At 43.1% G+C, this 22,996-nt stretch overlaps 1 protein-coding gene across 1 annotated transcript in view; it reads left to right on the top strand.

Moving 5' to 3' along the window:
* The window catches only part of bckdhb (branched chain keto acid dehydrogenase E1 subunit beta), a 205,866-nt gene extending 184,459 nt beyond the window's left edge, over window positions 1-21,407 (top strand). Inside the window, exons 10-11 of the mRNA XM_084336374.1 lie at window positions 18,331-18,480; window positions 20,500-21,407. Of these exons, the coding sequence (XP_084192500.1) occupies window positions 18,331-18,471 (141 nt within the window). The 3' untranslated portion in view covers window positions 18,472-18,480; window positions 20,500-21,407. The remainder of the gene's footprint in view (window positions 1-18,330; window positions 18,481-20,499) is intronic.
* The last annotated feature ends 1,589 nt before the right edge of the window (window positions 21,408-22,996 follow it).

Genomic DNA, 22,996 nt, shown 5'->3' with positions numbered 1-22,996 from the left:
CCTCAGAGACTCAGCAGCCGCCATCACCCCAGTCATCACACACATAATAAACCTCTCCATAAAACAGGGACACGTCCCCAAGGACTTCAAAATAGCGAGAGTAACACCCCTGCACAAAAAGGGCAGCAAATTAGACCCAGGCAACTACCGCCCTGTTTCTATCCTTACATCCATCTCGAAAGTCATGGAAAAAATAGTATACGAACAGGTCGAAAAGTACCTTACGGATGAAAATCTAATCTACGAATTCCAATCTGGCTTCAGAACATCCCACTCCACTGACACATGCCTTCTCTATTTGAACGACCACATCAAACAAGAGGTGGACGCGGGCAAATACTGCGGCATGGTCATGCTAGACCTACAAAAGGCCTTCGACACTGTCAATCACTCCATTCTGATTGACAAGCTAAAAGCAATTGGTTTTGATAGTTTATCAGTGAGCTGGATACAATCCTACCTGGAGGGGAGAGAACAGATGGTGGAGGTAAACGGTACCCTATCCCCCCCCCCCTCACAGTGAACTGTGGTGTTCCACAAGGAAGCATACTAGGACCACTACTGTTCCTAATTTATGCAAATGTGATGTCGTCAGCTTGTGACTGCAACTTGTTCCTGTTTGCGGACGACTCAGCCCTGCTGGTCTCTGACAAGAACAAGTTACAGGTTGAAAAAACCCTCAGCTCGGAACTAGGCAAAATCTGCATATGGCTCGCCGACAACAAACTATCATTACACATGGGCAAAACAGAGTCCATCCTCTTCGGTTCAAATAACAAACTCAGCAAAACCGACGGCTTCTCAGTTACAGTGGGTGACAATATTGTCACAAGGAAAGATGAAATTACCTACCTGGGTTCCATCCTAGAGGCTAATCTTTCCTGTGACAAAATGGCATCCAATGTAATAAAAAAAAGTCAATCAACGAACTCGATTCTTGTACCGGATCTCCTCCCTGGTAAACAAGAATACTCTGAAGACTCTGGCAGGAGCACTCATTCAAGGGTACTACGACTATGCTTGCACCTCATGGTACCAAAGCACCTCAAAGGCACTAAAAACCAAATTACAAACATCTCAAAACAAACTAGTCAGACTACTGCTTGACCTGACTCCTAGAACCCACCTCACCCCTGCACACTTTGCCAACCTAGGATGGCTTAGAGTAGACGACAGAGTACAGCAACTTGCAATGGGCCTGGTCTACAAGATACACTACACGACCAAGGTACCCATGTACATGTCAAAATACTTCCCAAAGGTCATTGAATACCACGATCACAACACCAGAGGGAGCTCCACAAATCATGTAAAACCCAGATTTGGCTCAAACAAGGGACTAAACACGTTTCGCAATTATGCCACAACAATGTGGAACGCCCTACCCAAAGCTGTAAAGGAATGTGAATCACTACCCACCTTCAAAAACACTCTCAAAGAACACCTACGGGAGACTGCAATTCAAAACTGGCCCCTACAAATGTCCTAACCCAGTTGTACAATAAAGACCAAGCATGGCTTTGTCAGTATTCCAATGTACAGCCCCACCCAACCCCACCCCACCTACCCAACCTCCTCCAATGTACAGTTTCTATGTCAAATGTATGTCAGTATTCCAATGTACAGTGCCCCCCCCCCCCCCCACCTCCAATGTACAGCCCCACCCCACCTACCCAACCTCCCCCAATGCACAGTTTCTATGTCAAATGTATATACACTCTTTTTCTGGATTTTTTTTTAGTATCACAAACAGTACTGTATTTGAAAATCTGGTATGTCATAAATGTATAGATGTAGCAGTACTGTCCATCTGTATGTCGTGTGTGTCATATGATGAATTGAAAATGGGGGACCCTGATGGAAACAAGACGAAAGTCTTTCTCAGGTCTGCATCCTCTTAACAATTGTATGTATTGAGCTGTACTGTACTGTACCCATTCTGCAATCTGTTAATAAACTTTTCAATCAATCAATCAATCAATCAATCAATCAATCAATCAATCAATCAATCATGCCTCCCCAAGGCTAGTACACACAGCCTCTAGGCCATCATGCCTCCCCAAGGCTAGTACACACAGCCTCTAGGCCATTCTGCCTCCCCAAGGCTAGTACACACAGCCTCTAGGCCATCATGCCTCCCCAAGGCTAGTACACACAGCCTCTAGGCCATTCTGCCTCCCCAAGGCTAGTACACACAGCCTTTAGGCCATCATGCCTCCCCAAGGCTAGTACACACAGCCTCTAGGCCATCATGCCTCCCCAAGGCTAGTACACACAGCCTCTAGGCCATCATGCCTCCCCAAGGCTAGTACACACAGCCTCTAGGCCATCATGCCTCCCCAAGGCTAGTACACACTGCCTCTAGGCCATCAGGCCTCCCCAAGGCTAGTACACACAGCCTCTAGGCCATTCTGCCTCCTCAAGGCTAGTACACACAGCCTCTAGGCCATCATGCCTCCCCAAGGCTAGTACACACAGCCTCTAGGCCATTCTGCCTCCTCAAGGCTAGTACACACAGCCTCTAGGCCATCATGCCTCCCCAAGGCTAGTACACACAGCCTCTAGGCCATTCTGCCTCCCCAAGGCTAGTACACACAGCCTCTAGGCCATTCTGCCTCCCCAAGGCTAGTACACACAGCCTATAGGTGACCAGGAGCCACTGATGTGACCTACAGCAGGCACTGTGGGCCAGCGGTGGCCTAAAGAAGCGGGTGTGTGACCGAAAGGTCGCCGGTTCAATCCTCCGGACCAGCAGGAAACATCTGGGGGAGGAAGTGAATAATGCTCTCCCGTCTTGAGCAAGGCACTTAACCCCCAACTGCTCAAGTGGAGCTGCTCAGTGGCCAACAGTGTCGGCCTGTGGTTGTACCGGGCCACTCCCAGGTGTGAATGTATGGAACTGTGTGAATGTGAAGCAGGGCGTTGCTGGAAAAAGAGCATTCGTACTCAGCGAACCTACCCTGGGTAAATAAAGGTTAAAAGATGTTATTTTAAATACCATGCAGGCCTGGTCCTGTTGCATTCATATGGATCATAGAGGCTTAATTTATCATAACCTGCAGTGACTGTACTGTATCCTATGACTTATTTCATCTGTTGCAAGAAGAGCGATTTAGCTCCACGTTTCTACAAGAATTAAAAGCGGCCTTTGCACCCCAGACTATCCTCAGTTGACTGTGAATTCACATGTAGCTTCCTCTGGCCGCTTCTGGTGAGCGATGTTGGTGCTGGTCTGTGACAGACTCTTATTTGCGTGTGACAGGAGACCAAGTATCACAACTGCAAATCTGAGCCCCCGTCAGGGCTTATTTTAAACCCTGCCTCATTGCAGGATGCAAGGTTTTGTTGCTGCCATGTTGTCATATTTTTATTCTGACATTTAAGTATATTACATATAATGATGCACTTCCCAAAAGATAAACACCGATTTGAGTGAAATCTGAGTTGTGTGGCCGTTCTGTGTCCAGTTGTGGTAGCAGGGAACCAGCCTACTGTACTTTTCTCCTGCTTCCAGTAAGTGTATTTAAAGGAGATTACAGCTCTGATCCAGACTAAGGAGACAACTACCCAGTACTGTCTGTCTGCCTTTTTGTCTGTCTGTCCGCCCGTCTATCTGACTGCCTTTTTGTCTTTCTGTCTCACTTTTTGTCTGTCTGCCTTTTTGTCTGTCTGTATTTTTGTCTTTCTGTCTGCCTTTTTGTCTGTCTGTCTTTTTTGTCTGTCCGTCTGCCTTTTTGTCTGTGTATTTTTTTTTCTTTCTGTCTGTACCTGCCTTTTTGTCTTTCTGTCTGCCTTTTTGTCTCCGTCTGTGCCTTTTTGTCTTTCTCTCTGTCTTTTTGTCTCTGTCTGTCTGTCTGTCTGTCTGTCTTTTTGTCTTTCTGTCTGCCTTTTTGTCTGTCTGCCTTTTTGTCTGTCTACCTTTTGTCTGTGTGCCTGTCTGTCTGTCTGTCTGTCTGTCTCCTGTAGAAAAGCAGAGAATAGCTCGGTAATGTTGCTAGTCATAGCTGGTCTCAGTGCTGACTCCACTGATGGACTGCTATGACAGGAAAGGGAGAAACATTTGCTGTGGTTTTCTTGGAACTCTAGAATTACTGTCTTAAAAACACACACATTGGAGGAGATTTTGTTTCATCCTCGGCCTCCTGCAGACTGCTTCAATAATTCCAAAGTTCTGCATGTCCAAATAAAGTGAATCAAGGAGAACAAATCCCTACAGTATACTGTCAAATGCATTACGTTGAAAAATAAGTGTTATTTTATTTAAGCCTGTACAGAGTTTATCAGCAGTGCAGTGACTGTGTCAATCATATTGAGTGCACAAAAATGTAGGCCTGACCAGACAAATCTTTGCTAGTGTGTGAAGCTACGTGGGTTCACCTGCATGTCAGATCTAACGGGGCAAAGGGGCACCCTTATCCATCTCCCCTTCAGATTCACTCTGATCAAGTAGGCTCCTGTTCCATTCATTCCCAAATGCCAAACTGATTTGCTAAGTAGACTACTTGAAGTCGTTTCTTCTTGGGCTAGTAGCATTATGTGGCAGGCGTGTCGTGCAATCATTAGGCCTTGTGTCATCATGGCACCTTTTTTGGCAGCGGGCGCTGGGAGAGCGCCAATGATAACAGCAACGTGTTTCTGAAAAGGATTTCAACTTAAAAAAGCACTCTGGCGGCCACACAGAGGACATTTGGAGCACTCTGCAAAAAAGAGACCAGACACGGTGCTTTCTTTGGGCGGCCACATACTGTATACACTTGTGAAAAGATGCAGGTTTTCAGTGTCATTCGAGATTTTTAAAGCTAGGTTGTGTTGTACATTTTGAGCTAAGGCTTTAAATCTCACTCAGGATATGTCCATTATTGGGATTATCACCTGTCTGATAGTCTTACTGTACTATGCTGTGGCTTCTGTGAGATAAAGTACCTTCATACTCCAGAAAAATATTATTTCTTTGTAAGGAAACTGAATGCTCTCATATCTATGTCTGTATGTTTTGTAGTCTATCTATAGGATATGTCTAGAGGCTGCAGTATAGTTCTAATCTAGCTATAGGTGATATCTAGAGGCTGCAGTATAGTTATAATATAGCTATAGGATATGTCTAGAGGCTGCAGTATAGTTATAATATAGCTATAGGATATGTCTAGAGGCTGCAGTATAGTTATAATATAGCTATAGGATATGTCTAGAGGCTGCAGTATAGTTATAATATAGCTATAGGATATGTCTAGAGGCTGCAGTATAGTTATAATATAGCATGATGTCTAGAGGCTGCAGTATAGTTATAATATAGCATGATGTCTAGAGGCTGCAGTATAGTTATAATATAGCATGATGTCTAGAGGCTGCAGTATAGTTATAATATAGCATGATGTCTAGAGGCTGCAGTATAGTTATAATATAGCATGATGTCTAGAGGCTGCAGTATAGTTATAATATAGCATGATGTCTAGAGGCTGCAGTATAGTTATAATCTAGTTATAGGTGATGTCTAGAGGCTGCAGTATAGTTATAATCTAGTTATAGGTGATGTCTAGAGGCTGCAGTATAGTTATAATCTAGTTATAGGTGATGTCTAGAGGCTGCAGTATAGTTATAATCTAGTTATAGGTGATGTCTAGAGGCTGCAGTATAGTTATAATACAGTTATAGGTGATGTCTAGAGGCTGCAGTATAGTTATAATATAGCATGATGTCTAGAGGCTGCAGTATAGTTATAATATAGCTATAGGTGATATCTAGAGGCTGCAGTATAGTTATAATATAGCATGATGTCTAGAGGCTGCAGTATAGTTCTAATATAGTTATAGGTGATGTCTAGAGGCTGCAGTATAGTTATAATATAGTTATAGGCGATGTCTAGAGGCTGCAGTATAGTTATAATATAGTTATAGGCGATGTCTAGAGGCTGCAGTATAGTTATAATATAGTTATAGGCGATGTCTAGAGGCTGCAGTATAGTTATAATATAGTTATAGGCGATGTCTAGAGGCTGCAGTATAGTTATAATATAGTTATAGGTGATATCTAGAGGCTGCAGTATAGTTATAATATAGTTATAGGTGATGTCTAGAGGCTGCAGTATAGTTATAATATAGCATGATGTCTAGAGGCTGCAGTATAGTTATAATATAGTTATAGGTGATGTCTAGAGGCTGCAGTATAGTTATAATATAGCATGATGTCTAGAGGCTGCAGTATAGTTATAATATAGCATGATGTCTAGAGGCTGCAGTATAGTTATAATCTAGCCATAGCTCAATGCCAGTTCACAAATTGAGCCTGTGAAGAATGGTAACGTTGGACGGTGCATTGGCTTTCAGAGGGATATCAAATAATCTTCCTCAGTTTGAATGGCTGTGATGCCACTGGAGGAGAGAACAGGATTCTGGCACCAACAGTGTACATCCATTAAACTTGATCACTGCTAATTAGGCAGGCAGAGCAGGCTGCCAGTCGCAGGGTGAGTAGTGGCAGGGTTAGCCCAGCTGCCAAGCAGATACCAGGACTGAGGGAGAGGGTTAGCCCAGCTGCCAAGCGGATACCAGGACTGAGGAAGAGGGTTAGCCCAGCTGCCAAGCAGATACCAGGACTGAGGGAGAGGGTTAGCCCAGCTGCCAAGCAGATACCAGGACTGAGGAAGAGGGTTAGCCCAGCTGCCAAGCAGATACCAGGACTGAGGGAGAGGGTTAGCCCAGCTGCCAAACAGATACCAGGACTGAGGGAGAGGGTTAGCCCAGCTGCCAAACAGATACCAGGACTGAGGGAGAGCGTTAGCCCAGCTGCCAAGCAGATACCAGGACTGAGGGAGAGCATTAGCCCAGCTGCCAAACAGATACCAGGACTGAGGGAGAGGGTTAGCCCAGCTGCCAAACAGATACCAGGACTGAGGGAGAGCGTTAGCCCAGCTGCCAAGCCGATACCAGGACTGAGGGAGAGGGTTAGCCCAGCTGCCAAGCAGATACCAGGACTGAGGGAGAGGGTTAGCCCAGCTGCCAAACAGATACCAGGACTGAGGGAGAGGGTTAGCCCAGCTGCCAAACAGATACCAGGACTGAGGGAGAGCGTTAGCCCAGCTGCCAAGCCGATACCAGGACTGAGGGAGAGGGTTAGCCCAGCTGCCAAACAGATACCAGGACTGAGGGAGAGGGTTAGCCCAGCTGCCAAACAGATACCAGGACTGAGGGAGAGGGTTAGCCCAGCTGCCAAACAGATACCAGGACTGAGGGAGATGGTTAGCCCAAGCGACTTGGCAGATACCAGGACTGAGGGAGATGAGTAGCCCCAGCAACTTGGCAGGCCAGCTGGCTCCCATGGACCTCCCTTCCCTCCGATGGCTCTTGCTCACAGATAGTCAATTCTGCCAAGTAAACCCCTCCTTCCTCCCTCCCTCCCTCACTCCACTCCCTCCCTCCCTCCCTCCCTCACTCACTTCGCTCCCTCCCTCCTCTGCGTTTCTACACGGTCCACATCCCTGCCCCTACTACAGCCTCTAAACCACAGGTCCTGTAAAATCCACCCATAAATATATAATTTATTGTTTCTAGCCCCCATACCGCTGGTGATGTTTTTCTTACATGTATCTCTCCTCACATCCTGGTACAGTGAAGTTTTATGATCCGGTGTATTTTTCTCTGGTTGGCGATCCTCTCTAACCTGACTGAAGCAGAGCGTCCCGACTCCAGCCTTCAGCGTAGCCTCTCTGGCCCAGGTCACCCCATCATCGCCAAAGGGACTCCGCGCCGGCTAGCTTCTCTCTCTCTCTCTCTCTCTCTCTCTCTCTCTCTCTCTCTCTCTCTCTCTCTCTCTCTCTCTCTCTCTCTCTCTCTCTCTCTCTCTCTCTCTCTCTCTCTCTCTCTCTCTCTCTCTCTTGCTCTCTCTTTCTCTCTCTTTCTCTCTCTCTCTCTCTCTCTCTCTCTCTCTCTCTCTCTCTCTCTCTCTCTCTACCTCCTCTCTCTCTCTACCTCCTCTCTCTCTCCTATCTCTATACCTCCTCTCTCTCCCTCCCTCTCTTTCTCTCTCTCTTTCTCTCTCGCTCTCTCTCTCTCCCTCTCTCTCTCTCTCTTTCTCTCTCTCTCTCTAGTTCTGTTGTGTTTTCACAGGCTGCACAATTATCAGCGCGCAACGGGCTCCTCGTCAACTCTTCCTTTCGAATCCTGCCAGTTGTTTAACAGATGAAGAACTTCTAGTAGGAAACAGGTCCTGCCCTACCACACAACAAGCATGACAGTCATCTGGCCGGTTTGTAATTTGGGATTACACGGGCTGTCAAGTTCTCAACGCTGTCAGTGGTGACGGAGAAGGAGGGCCAGATAAGAGAGAACGCGCTGAAAGGCAGTGGAGAGGGAAGGACTCTGATTGGTTGAGCTGTCTGCTGATCACAGAACAGGCTGAGAGAGGGTACTTAAGGTCCTTGTTGGCATGTGTGTGTGCGCTCTTGTGCTTCTGTCCATGTGGCGACCAAATGTCCCCACAGGGATAGAAAGATGAGCAAAATCCTGGGAAGTGTGGACATTTTAGGATTGTTGTTTTTTTTCAATTTAGTCGTTATGCCAATTCCCTCCTGGTTGTTGCGCTACCCTTCTGTTGGTCTGGGGTGTAGACTACCACATGCCTTCTCCGATACATGTGGAGGCGCCAGCCACATCTTTTCACCTAACATCTAGGAGTAGAGCGGAGGTTCACACTATCTCACACTATCTCGCTGTTGTGACAGGCGCCTCAACCAACCAGTAGGAGTCGCTGTTGCAACGACCAGGACTAATACCCCCACCGGGTTCCCACCCGCGAACACTGACAATTGTGTTCGTAGGGACGATTGACCAAGTCAGAAGTACCGCAGCTGGGTAATTGAACCCGGGTCTCTGCGAGTGCTTAGACCTCTACACTACCCAGACGCCCCAGGGTTAGGGTTTAAGTTAAGGGTAAGTGTGGGTATTAGGGTTTAGGTTATGCATGTTGTGGTGAGGGTTAGGGACTTTTATACAATGGAATGTAGTCAATAGTCCTCACGGGTGTAGTAATACAAGTGCATTAGAGAGGGAGATAGCATCTGAGAGGCGTGCATGTGTATGTGTGCGTAATGCTCATCTGTCTCTGTTTGTTTGTCCCCCCACTGTGTTTCTGCCGGCTTCATCCTGCTCTGACACCGTGGGATGAGGTCAAAGGCCCAAGGGGACACATGAGTGATGGCTTGTTTTGCTGTCCGGCCAAATCGACCAGGCATTGGCCAACTCTGAGCAGCATGAATAAGCCATGTTGGCTCCTACTAGGAGTCAGGGCAGTAATGAATCAAACGATAGCGTGATCTGTTGGTACTGTAACTGCTGTTCTGTTCCAATTTACTCTTGAGGGGAACATTAAAGAGGCTCTTCACCAAAAAACAATCCTGATTTATTTTGCATATCATCTCACACGCATCCAACACACAGCTTTGCTACATTAATTCAGTTTGACAGTATATTGAGAGCAAATTAGTTTGAATATGGCCACCAGTGGTCATCGGGGACATTGAATCCTTGTGTTAAATACAGCTCAATTCAATGATAAGGTAGCAGTCCCTATAAGACGGGGTCCTTTCATCTACGTAATTTCATGGAGCTGTAACACAACACATGGATTCAATGTCCCTAATGACATCACTGGTGGCCATATAACTCAATACTCTCAATAACAAAATGAATGTGTTTTTGGATGCGTGTGTGAGATTATGTGCAAGATAAGTCAGCATTTTACTCTGTGTATATAGTACATAGTAGTACTCAGTTTATATAGTACATAGTAGTACTCTGTGTGTATAATATAGTACTGTGTACAGTATATAGTACATAGTAGTAATCTATACTATGCACACTGATTAGTACTATATACACTAGGAGTGGGGGGAAAATCAATACGTAGTAGTATCGCGATACTTTGCGTGGCGATACTGTATCGATACAGGGACGCCAAGTATCTATATTTAATTATTCATAACAAAACAAAACAAACAAAAAAAATGTTGTATAAGGACGTTGCATTGTTCATTTCAATACCTGTAATAGTACAGTAGTCCACACACACACATGTGCATTCAGTTAAGTTGGAATATGACTGTAATACAAACAGTTCAGTTTGTCAGGTACATGCAACACAGATTACAGTGTTTACATCTGTCTGCTTGAGAAAATACCATGTTCTGCAATAAAAATGATTGAAGTGAGATGAACAGACTGAACTTTATTTTATTAGATAAAACATGTTGACAGTTTTACTTTGCAGTTAAATTTTTTTTTTATATATATAAAATTTAAAAAAAATATCGCAATATTCGCGATATATCGAGCATCTATCGTATCGTGAGATCTCTGGCGATTCCCACCCCTAATATACACTGAGAGCAGCCTAGTGGTCTGAAGAGTACTGATCCTCTAGTCCCAACACTGACTAGGAGGAAGCAGAACAACCTGTCTGGTGGAATAACAGTCAGGTTAACTTCACCACATCATGTACACAAGGCCTCCCTCCTGCACCACCACCGCTGGGCCTCCCGGGGCGGCGCTCCATACCCTATTAAGTTGAGGTCTTTTTCTATTTTGTTTGGTCGGGTGACAAACGAAACACTGGTTTTCTAATGAAAACAAACGTGAGGAGCCCTGCGTCTCCTCCTCTCATCACTCTCTCTCTCTCTCTCTCTCTCTCTCTCTCTCACCTCTCATCACTGTCTCTCCTCACTCTCTTTCTCACATCACTCACTCTCCTAACTATCTCCTCACACCCTATCTCTCGTTACTCTCTCTCCTCGCTCTCTCCTCACACTCTCCCTCTCACTCTCTCTCACTCTCGATCTCCTCACTCAATTCAATTCAAATGGCTTTATTGGCATGACGTAACTTGTACATGTTGCCAAAGCAAATTATTAATATTAACATAAACATGAATTAGAAAACAGATATCAATGTCAAAGTACATAAAAATATCATCAAAACATTAAACGTCAAATATTACAGCATACACGTGTGTCAGGTGACTGTCAGTCACTGTCCCTCAGTTTATGGCAGGCAGCAACATAGACTGCTGCTAGTTCACAGCTTGTTGAGTCCTCCCCTAGTAGGACTGGTCATTTTTCTTTATCTGATAGTTTAAGAAAATATTTTGTTATTAATTCAAATTTTCTTTTATGCATTTCTCTAATATATTTATATTTTTCACATTTGGTGAGGAAGTGTATCTCTGTTTCAGGCTCATTGAGGATGCAATGACAGCACAGCCTTTGCTCTGCAGGAAGCCAGGTTTTCCTGTGCCTCCCCTTTTCAATAGCAAGGCTGTGCTCACTCAGTCTGTATTTTGTCAAGGTTCTTTTTAGTTGTTGATCAGTCACCATGCTCAAATAATCTGCTATGGTGTACTGTCGATTTAGAGCCAGATAGCACTGCATTTTGCTCTGTGCTTTTGTTTTTTGTTTTCCAATAGGTGATGTAGTTTTGTTTTTGCTGTTTAGTCATTCGATTTATTCTGATTGGTGATGTGTTCTGTTCCTGAGGTGTGTTAATAGAGCAGGTTTGTGGCCTCAGGACCAGCTGGGTAAGGGGGTTCCTGATGCTCCTCAGCTCTTGGCACTGCAGGGCTTGATAATGGTACGAGAGGGGGTCACTTTGTTTTAGGTGTGTCCAAAAGTTAATTGCTCTTTTTTGTATTTTTAGTATTAGTAGGTAACGGCCTAATTCTGCCCTGCATGCATTGTTTGTAGTTTTCCTCTGGACATGTAGGAGAATCTTGCATGCAGGGTCTCAATGGGGTGTTTGTCCCATTGAGTAAAGTCTTGTTTTGTAAGTGGACCCCACACCTCACTGCCATAGAGTGCAATTGGTTCAATAACACATTCAATAAATTTGAACCAAATTCAAATTGTTATTTCCGTTTGTATATTTCTTTTTATGGCATAGAAAGCCCGGCGTGCTTTCCCTCTCAGCTCATTGACTGCTTCCTTAAAATGTCCAGTTGAACTTAGCTTTAGTCCTAAATAGGTAGGTGGATAGTTGATTTAACTTCATGCTGAAGCTATTCTAAAATCAGCTATAAGCGTAAACATGTGTGTGTGGATGTGTGCGTGCGTGTGCAAGCGCACGTCCCATCTCCGGTCTGGGTTCTGGAGAGGTAGCTGACTGTACCCCTGGCTTCAGCATTATGAGATAGTAACTAAATAGTAACGCACAGCCACTTGGAAAAGTAACTGTAATCAGATTACTGGCTTGTAACAAGTTAGATTACTATTTACTGAAAAAAGTAATCAGATTAGAGTAACTAGTTACTGGCTCATCACTCTCCTCACTGTCTCTCTCTCCTCACTCCCTCTCCTCACACCCTCACTCTCTCCTCACTCTCTCCTCACTCTCTCCTCACTCTCTATCCTCACACTCTCCTCACTCCCTCTCCTCACTCTCTCTCCTCACTCTCACCTCACTCTCCATCTCCTCCTCCTCACTATCTCTCCTCACTTTCTCTCCTTTCTCTCCCCACTCTATCTCTCCTCACTCTCTCTCATCACTCTCCTCACTATCTCTCTCCACTCTCTCTCCTCTCCTCACTAACTCTCCTCACTCTCTCTCTCCTCACTCACACCCTCTCTCTCTCTCTCCTCACTCTCTCCTCACTCTCTCCTCGCTCACTCTCCTCACGCACTCACTCTCTCCTCACTCTCTCTCCTCACTCTCTCACTCACTCTCCTCACTCACTTTCCTCACCCTCTCTCTTCTCACTCACTCTCTCCTCACCATCTCTCCTTAGTCCCTCTTTCTCTCCTCACCCTCTCTCTCTCTCTCCTCACCATCTCTCCTCAGTCCCTCTCTCTCTACTCACTCACTCTCTCCTCACCCTCTCTCTCTCTCTCCTCACCATCTCTCCTCAGTCCCTCTCTCTCTACTCACTCACTCTCTCCTCACTCTCTCTCCTCACCATCTCTCTCCTCAGTCCCTCTCTCTCTCCTCACACCCTCTCCTCACTCTCTCCTCACCATATCTCTCCTCAGTCCCTCTCTCTCTCCTCACACCCTCTCCTCACTCTCTCCTCACCATATCTCTCCTCAGTCCCTCTCTCTCTCCTCACACCCTCTCTCCTCACTCCCTCCTCACTCTCATCACTATCTCTTTCCTCACTCTCATCACCCTCTCTTTCTCCTCACTCTCTCTCCTCACTTCCTCTAGAACACTTTACTGCTGATCGCTTGATTGCTTGATTGCATTGATTCCCACACATCAATTATCAATTCATGTTTAACCCATTATTATTTTTCTCAATAAAACAACAGGTGACTAGAACAGGAACGTAGCGAAACCCTTCATATCCATCCTAACAATACACACTGAATACTATTATGTATTATACACACTGAGTACTATACATATAGAAGGGCGACAGTGGCTCGGGAGGTAGAGCAGTCGTCTGGCAATCCGGAGGTTCCCGGTTCGATTCCCGCTCCTCCCGGGCAGCGTGTCGATGTGTCCTTGTCGAGCAAGACACTTAACCCCTAATTGCTCCTGATGAGCACGTTGGCACCTTGCATGGTTGCCTCTGCCGTCGGTGTGTGAGTGAATGTGTGAGTGAATGGGTAAAAATGTGAGTAACTAAAGCGCTTTGGATAAAAGCGCTATATATATTTTTTTAAAAACAGCCATTTACTATACACACCGAGTACTACTGCTGTATATACTATACACTATTAAATTAATTAATTATTAATACTGTTTGTGATGCATAGGTATATCAACGACGATAGGTTCACTATGGCATGTTGTAAACCGGTGCCAGAGAGCTGATTACCTGCGAAGAAGTGGCATCATTCTCTTCCATTCACCTCTCCTCAAACCTCTCCATCTGTGGTCTCAATGCATACGTCAGCCTCTCCCATCACATAGATCTCCTGGATCACCTCTCCTCAAACCTCTCCCTCTGTGTTCTCAATGTATGCATTCTCAGCCTAGATCAGGAAAGTAGAGAAACTGGATCACGTCCCTCCATTCTCTCTCCGTCTGTATCATCTGACTCATCCACTTCCTTGCGAGAGCCTTTTTGGTCGCCACCCTTTATATGTAAAACAATATATATACTTTTTTCACCAAATACATCTATTTGAATTTTAATGGTTATTTATACTTCTAATACTTTTTCCATGTACTTGAGTCCATAGAGGGAGAATGGATGGACAATCCCAGAACAGGTGGTAGTGGTTGGCGTTGTTATTCCCACAACAGTCTGCTCCTGCATCTCTATGTTTTTTGTGAGGGTGTGATGAAGAATCTGACCGTGTTCTTCCACTCAAGTTCTCTCCAAGTCTGGCAGTTGGTCGTTTTCCATTGTTCCACTTCTCCTTGATATATGCTGTATCTATCACTTTCAAGTTCTGAAATCCTTTGTATACTTACGCTATAATACTTCTACACGGTTCCGAATTGTATGCTGCTATGAATACCTTCAATATGCCGCCTTATATTAGATTCTTATATTATATGTTTTGTAATGATTTGATTTAAATAGTGACATATTTGGAGATATCTATAGAGGTCATGATTTTCCAATCCATGTCTAAATTACAGTTCCTGAAAGCAGTCTATTACCTCGGTATTCAGTTTACAATGGAATGTGAGACCTTTCTGCTTCCATCTCTGTCATATCTTTCCTTTTTTTCTTGGGAGGGGTTGTAGTTAAAGGTGAGAACCAGTTTTAAAAAAAAAATCAATACATCGTCCGTGAATAAGGATATTTCCTGTTCCCCTCCTGCCATGTCCACCCCTTTAATGTTATTATTCTGTCTAATCCGTTGGATTAGAGGTTCGATATAAATTGCAAAGAGGAGTGGACTTGCCGGACAACCCTGTCAACAGCCCTTTTCTATTATGAATGATTTTGATAGGTCCCCATTAACCTTTACCCTTGCTGATGGTTTGTCATATAACCTCTGAATGGTCCTAATTATAATCTTTAGGAACCTAATTATAATCTTTTTCAGCATCTATCCCTACCAATATTGATAAAATCTTTACCAACTGTATAGGTCTTATAACATGCAATGTCCTTCTAACACTATCCTGTGTCTGTTTGCGTTATGAAGCCATCTGGTCCATATTGATAGTCCCTGGCAGGATCTTTTGTATTCTCTTAGCTACAATAGATGTAAACTAGGGGTGTAACGGTACACAAAAACCACGGTACGGTACGTACCTTGGTTTTGAAGTCAAGGTTCGAGACGGTTTTCGGTACAGTGGGGGAAAGTTTGGCTTTCCATGTTCCACTCGGGTGATGTAGTGTGCAGTAACTAATTGTACTTGTAGGGCTGTCAACAAATATTCTATATTGAAATTAATAATCGACTTGTAAAAAAATGAATATATACATTTTTTATATATATAATTATATTAGATTGTGAAAAAAACAGCCCTCGGTGGGCGGTCGTTAGTGGTTAACATACCGCTGCATTTGTTTGGTACACAGCCGTACTGAACCTACGGTCCAGTATTGAAACGGTTCGGTACGGATACGTGTACCTTTACCTTTACACCCCTAATGTAAACCGTTTGTGATCCTGGTTCAAAACAGTGATTGGACTGAAATTGTCAGTCTAATTGCCTTTGCCGTCTTTCTGAAATTGTCGTCTCCCTCCACAATGCTGGAATCACACCATTTTGTAACACCCAGTTGAAAGTGTCTAATGAAGTCGGATCCAATGTTTCTCTAAATAATTTGTACCAGAACCCTTCTGTACCATTCTGAGGAGAACCCGCCTGTACCATTCTGAGGAGAACCCGCCTGTACCATTCTGAGGAGAACCCGCCTGTACCATTCTGAGGAGAACCTGTCTGTACCATTCTGAGGAGAACCCGCCTGTACCATTCTGAGGAGAACCTGTCTGTACCATTCTGAGGGGAACACGTCTGTACCATTCTGAGGAGAACCTGTCTGTACCATTCTGAGGAGAACCTGTCTGTACCATTCTGAGGGGAACCTGTCTGTACCATTCTGAGGAGAACCTGTCTGTACCATTCTGAGGAGAACCTGTCTGTACCATTCTGAGGAGAACCCGTCTGTACCATTCTGAGGAGAACCTGTCTGTACCATTCTGAGGAGAACCCGTCTGTACCATTCTGAGGAGAACCTGTCTGTACCATTCTGAGGAGAACCTGTCTGTACCATTCTGAGGGGAACCTGTCTGTACCATTCCGAGGAGAACCTGTCTGTACCATTCCGAGGGGAACCTGTCTGTACCATTCTGAGGGGAACCTGTCTGTACCATTCTGAGGGGAACACGGCTGTACCATTCTGATGGGAACCCGTCTACCATTTGGAGAACCTGTCTGTGCCATTCTGATGAGAACCCGTCTGCACCAGGGGACTTCCTGGGCTTCAATCTACCTACGGCTGAATTTAGCTCTTCATGTGTGATTGGGCTAATTAGCTTTGTGTTTTGATCCCCCGTTACCTTTGGTAGTTCGAGGGATTCGAGAAACATCTCCATCTGTGTGTCATTATCTATATTTGGTTGTGAATAAAGGTTCTTATAGTATGTCTTGAAACAGCTTTGCATATCCTCCGATTTTTCCTGACATAATTTAGTTCTGGGTGGGACTTTTCATTTTGGTTATGGTGTTCTCCGCTTGTTGTTTTCTTAGTCTATGGGCTAAAAGCTTGGCTGGCAGCTTCTAACAATTTCATTGGTTAGAGCTACAATGTGTATGATTTATTTAGTTTAAATTTAGCTCAAACATCTTGGCGTGGACATACTGACTCACCGTCCAGTGACTCACCATTTAATGGATCAGCGTAACGGCAGTGTAGATATATTCCACTTTCTCACAGAGAGGCTCACTTCTAACCAATCAGAGAAGCTCAAAGTGGTTTAATCTAAGCGCTCCTCATTCAACACAGTCCAGCAATGAGGAGGACCATACTGCCCTACAAAGGCTAACCACAGTAATTACAATTTTGGTAAAAATGTTGTCATGACTGAAATGTGACCTTTGGATATCTGTTTTATCTCATGACAAAATGTCACGGTTCAATCGCGTTCTGTTCTAGAGGAAACGGGGTTTAAGAATTGCAGTAAAAATCCAACTAAAACCCAAGGCAAACGGCAGTAAGTGTAGTTGCAACACTCTGCCTTGGTTTCCCGGAGCTTTGGGATTTCACCGTGCCAAGACAAATCGCAGTAAGCACAGTCGCAGTAGCAGTAATAACTGTTTGGTTATCCTTAAAAATCGAATACTAGTAGCTAGCTTGCAAGGCAGGACTAGTCGGCGCATCAGAGTTCCATTAGCGGCAGTGACTGCTGTGGCACACTGGCAGTTGAGCAAAACAGATTTTTCACTCTCGCTCTCGCACTCTGGCTGACTTATTCTTTTTTAATTCGCTACAGGTTCTTATGTTTCCCATGAATAAATGTGTTTACATTTTAGAGGTTTGCTTACTGGAATACAACCGTAACCAAATATGTCTTACATTGTATACTATGTAGCCAAGTAATAATCTATATAACTTTAACTTGATATAGTTAAGTATTGCATATATGTATATTAGAGCAGCAGGGCAGCATAGACTAACCACTAAATAACCACAACATTTCTTGCTTATTCCACGCATATAATGTCAAAGTTGCAAAGGCTGTAACCTACCACATACATACACACATGTGCACACATACATACATATTTTTCTGCAGTGAAGCAAAAAATAATCTGGGAATACAATCAACTTGGTTCATGGTGAGAATAAACAACACAATACTCAATTACCAAAATAGTCATTAGCGACAGCCCTGGCGTTTGTCTGTCGGCTGAAGTTGCTCCCTCTTGCCACGTGTGTGACCTGTCTGGTTACATCCGACTAACCAAGTCCATCTGTCTCTTGTCAGGTTTTAAACTGTGAGTATCAAACGGAAATGAAGATCATCAGGTTTTAAACTGAGTATCAAACAGAAATAAATATCATCAGGTTTTAAACTGAGTATCAAACAGAAATAAAGATCGTCAGGTTTTAAACTGTGGGTATCAAACAGAAATAAATATCAGGTTTTAAACTGGGTATCAAACAGAAATAAATATCAGGTTTTAAACTGGGTATCAAACAGAAATAAATATCAGGTTTTAAACTGGGTATCAAACGGGGGGGGCTGCAGGTCACATGCCATCATGGTTGTTTCAATTGTCAGTTTGTTATTGTTTGCATTGCTCTTACTCTTTTTCTTTTTTAATTCTGTCTTTTATGCTCATTTTATGTCTATTTTACTCCTGTAAAGTACTTTGGACTGCAACTCTTGTATGATTATTGTATTATTTATTATTATTATTATTATTGTGTCTGCAGGAGGAATGCTTCTTGAACCTGGAGGCTCCTATAGCAAGGGTCTGTGGCTACGACACGCCCTTCCCTCACATCTTTGAGCCCTTCTACATCCCAGACAAATGGAAGTGCTTTGAAGCCGTCAAGAAGATGATCAACTACTGAGGCCCTGAGGTACGGAACACTTTCACTTCAACCACTGAGCCCCTAACATGACTCGATTTCCCCTTAAAGCTGCACGCCAACATTATGGGAAGAAGATAGATACTGATTTCCTCTGTGCGTTCAGTATGATTTCCTCTGTGCGTTCAGTAGAAAGCTATCTGGCTGCAGATTTTTGGACAACAGTTAGGCTAGTCCCCTTCCATTAATTTGTGCTAGGCTAGCTTGCAGCCGGATAGCTTTTGGTAAACGCATAACGTTGGTGTGTTCCTTTTAAGTAGCTTAGCTAGTAGAGAAGATGTCATCCACACTGTACAACATATTTGTGCACATAGTATCTACTGACTCCAAGGCTGCTTTGTAGAGTTATTGTGTAGATACCGTAATTCCTCTAATAGTAACCGGGTCTCAAATACAAGCCGGGTCTCTATTAATGGCCGGGTGCGCTCTTGAGCTAAGCAATTATAAGCCGGCCTCCTAATACAAGCCGGGTTACTAATATACTGAGCTGCATACTGAGCTAGTTACTTGATTTCACTTTGAAAACGTTGAAATGACCAGTGACCACCTGTAATTGCACTGTTTACTATTTCATACAGTACTTGGTTTCAATAAATGAACCCAGTACATTTTACTGGGTTCAAACTGACACAAAATGTTGATTTATTCATTATGATCCGTTTGAAAATTTGAAATATAGGCCTCCCTCTTATACAGGCCTCCTCCTAATACAAGCCTGGTACCCGCTACAGTTGAAACAAATACAAGCCGGGGTTACTATTAGAGGAATTACGGTATGAACAAAGTCTGGCCATGCTAAAAGTGTTTACATATATGGGATGGTAATAGCCAGCATTTTCTTTATTGCTATATAGGTAACATTCAGCCACTAGATGTCTCACTAGATCACCAGCATGTCTGTTACGTTGTCATTGACATTCTTTAAGCTCGATGTCGAGTCAATGCAACACAACAAAGGAGACGGCAGTCGAAGTAGTTTTATAATAAATATTGAATGAAATAATTACCGTGAATGAAATGAAGAACAAACTAAAACGACAGACAAGAACACATACTACACAGACAGGATCAGCACCAGACAAAGGGGAAGACAGAATACTTATACATGAGGGAATGACGAGACAAGACACACCTGGGTTGATTACAAATGGGTACACCTGGAAGGGAAAACGATAAGGACTACAAAACCAGGACAGGGAACTACAGCTAGACATAACACATCACACTGGGAACGCCTGATCAAGGCACACACAGACCCCACACGTAACAATGTCATTTATCCAATCGGATGCATTCCACATGGGGAAATGGGACGTAGGGAGGGTATACATGCACGCAATATGTAAACATTAACAACATTCATTCTGGACCCACAAAAATCTTTTATGATGAATAAAAAAAACTGGTACTTTTATTCTGCAACTTTCTAAAAGCTCTGTTGATGTATTCTTTTTTTATATGATAACTCTACATACTAATTTGATCAATAGCACCTTCAAGTAAGTTTCAACACTGGAATTAGTGTATCAGTGTTGAGCCTCCATTTCATCCAGTTTAGGATAGTTAGTTAGTGGACACCCTTGCTGTTTACCCTCTAGGAGAGACAACAACAGTTTTATAACAGCCCCAGTTCATCACCACCTAGAGCCATGTGGATGTTGTGGGCATAACCCCATGCTGATTTTTTTATAGGTTAGCCTATCGTTTTATTGGTTACAGAAGTGAATGTTATCCTGTGAGAGATTAGACGTAGTATCGTTCAGAATGAAGTGGTGTGTTTTAATAGTTTCTTTTTATTTGTAATCTTTTAATTGCTAAAGTCATTTTGAACACCAGCTATAAAAACGTCAGTGTCAAAGGACAGAGGGGGGAGGAGGAGACATACCTTCTGTCCTCGTCTCTTCCCCTCCGTCCGGGACGCCGTCCCCTCCTCTTACTGTAAATCCATAGTACCTCGAGGAACAGCCAAGATATTCAGTTTGACCTCCCTGAACCGTTCTGCTCCTCCAGGGCCCGGCTTGTGAGCTCCTCTTCCTTAGTCGCACATCCCACCCGGTGGACATCAGCCAGGAACAGACGCTCTCCTGTCGACCATCCAATCAGGAAGCGGCATCCAGATGGGTTCCCAATGTCCCCTCCTGCGCTAACCAGCAGTAGACTGTTACCTCTGGGGGGAAAGATGACCACTTTATCTATCTCTATGTGTGTTTAAAATCTCTGGCTTCCATCATGAATATATTACGCACATACTGTAATTCCACTTGGACACTAACATTAGTTATTCTATAGCTATCATATCAATGGGAGCTCTGTTAGAATAGTTGTTTGAATGTGACTCTGCCCTTTTCTCTCTCTCTCCTTTTGCTGTTACTCTTTTGACCGAATATTTCGTCATCGCCTTTCGTTACTTTGATTTGTGTGACATGAACTAAATTTGTATTATACTAAAACAATGGACCTGTGGTTTTTAAGGACAAATAAAGTGATCAAAATTGTAGTGATACATTGGATTTGTGATTTGTGGAAGTCGACGTGTGCATTGCTGTGTTCAGGCTGTCGTAGTTTTGTCAGACTGTAGAAGCCGTGAGATGGGGTAGTTTGTTTTGTTGTAACCGGAGATTGGGATGGAACTGATTACATGTATTGGCAGTAATCCGTTTACAAGCTGTATTTTAGCCATTCATGTGAAAATGCATTCATCGGATTACAGATACTAGAAATGTGTGCTTAATTATTACTTGTTGTATAACTCAGAAACATCTTTTGAAGGGAAAAGGGCATTTTCATTGTAAGATAATGGATGAAGACGTACATTATTTTTTTTTATATAATATGAAATAATTACTTGTCGTGGCGTTAGTGTACACAATGATATTGGAATTGCAGTTCGTTTGTAGAATAAAATTAATTGGAATAATTGTCTGTTTGGATTAATATTCTATGGATTTACAGGCAATGAAATCCAAAAGTAACTGAAGGTAAACTGATTACAGTACATTACCGGGTTGTTGTTGCTTCCGATGGATTACATTTGAGTTTTAAGCAGGCAAAGTAGTAGAAGCAATCTTCAGTTACAATACATGTGTAAATTAGACTTTTACAATTTGAACTGTGCACCACTAGTCACCATCACAATAATCATATGAATCAAATAAGGATTAAGGTAAATTAAGAAAGAAATTAAGTTGCACATGGACTAAGTAAAATTAAGGAACAAAATCCTACAAGGTCAATTTGCATGTTCTTGGTATCTATGGACCTCTGGGAATGTATTTCCAGTGTCAGAAATATTGTGTCTGTTACTAGGCTTGAGTAAGTTGTGATGAAACAAAGGAGAATATAAATTATGATTTTTTTTTTTTGCATCTTTGCCGCTGAATAACACCATGTTAAAATTGTGCAACCGCCGACCTCGCTCACTGAGCTCATTCAGCACCTTGAGAATCAAGTGTACAAAAAATCTAAGCAAATGAATAAAGGGAAGATTATTAAACAGAAGGATTTGTAGAGGACAGTAATAATTATCTATTTGAATTATACATTCAAAATTGAATTATGAACTATAAATGACCTTATTATGGCCACGTCATACATCTATGTATATGGAAAAAGCTCCTCTTTCCAATGGCGGTGGTAAATCTGGATTTAGTCATTTCCTCAAGGTTTTACAATAAAAGAGATAGAATTCGCATTATTCCGATAAATTCTTATTTTTGGAAATCTTTTAAAACATTGGTAAACAAACGTAGTGCTAAAAATATACACTTTTACTGCTGTTTTGATAGGGTTAGGGTATTTACTCTTGGCTACATTTGAAAAAGAAACAACATTAATTAATACGGTCTGTATTGAAAACAGCAGGGTCCTTACAGCTTAAGTGTAACCCTTTAATTTAAATTACGCTCCTTAATTTACACTGACTTTACTGATTAAACCCCTGACTGAAGTAAAGGCATGCTGAAGGGGTCTAATCTTTTTACTATACCTTGGATTTTTATTAAGGGCTGTAGATGAAGCCAAGTCCTTTTTAAGGGATTATTGTTCCCTCTATACTGTAGCAAATAACCATCTGTTTTGAAAGGATAAATCAATAAAAATGGATTTGTAAATGGTGTGTATCCGGACCTGGCCTGACCTTTTCCCGGCCCATCTGGTCAGGCGCTTTTTAAGCCGGTGCTGACTGGAGTGTCAGGGTTGCGTGGAAATACTAACACACAACACAGATCAGGGAGGAGAGAGACTCATCTTTTTCCACCTGTCCTCCACAACCTCACTTTAACCACCACACCCTTCTGTTGGAGAGCACTTCACAAATGACGACTGCGAAGAGATGTCGACAGCGTTAAGCCCTTCCTGGCCCGACAACATCTCCACTTCTGACTTGACTTTGAAGTAGGGCCAGTACAATCTTTCTTTTATTATGTATTGTCTTTATTTATTTTTTAATCGTCTCGAATATCAACATTAAAAGATCAAACCATCTCCATCAGAAAAAATAAATAAACAA

The sequence above is a fragment of the Notolepis coatsorum genome (assembly GCF_963971535.1).
Source record: "Notolepis coatsorum genome assembly, chromosome: 19".
In the NCBI taxonomy this organism is placed as follows: Eukaryota; Metazoa; Chordata; class Actinopteri; order Aulopiformes; family Paralepididae; genus Notolepis; species Notolepis coatsorum.
The sequence above is the reverse complement of the archived record's forward strand: the minus strand, read 5'-3'. Positions and strand labels throughout refer to the sequence as shown.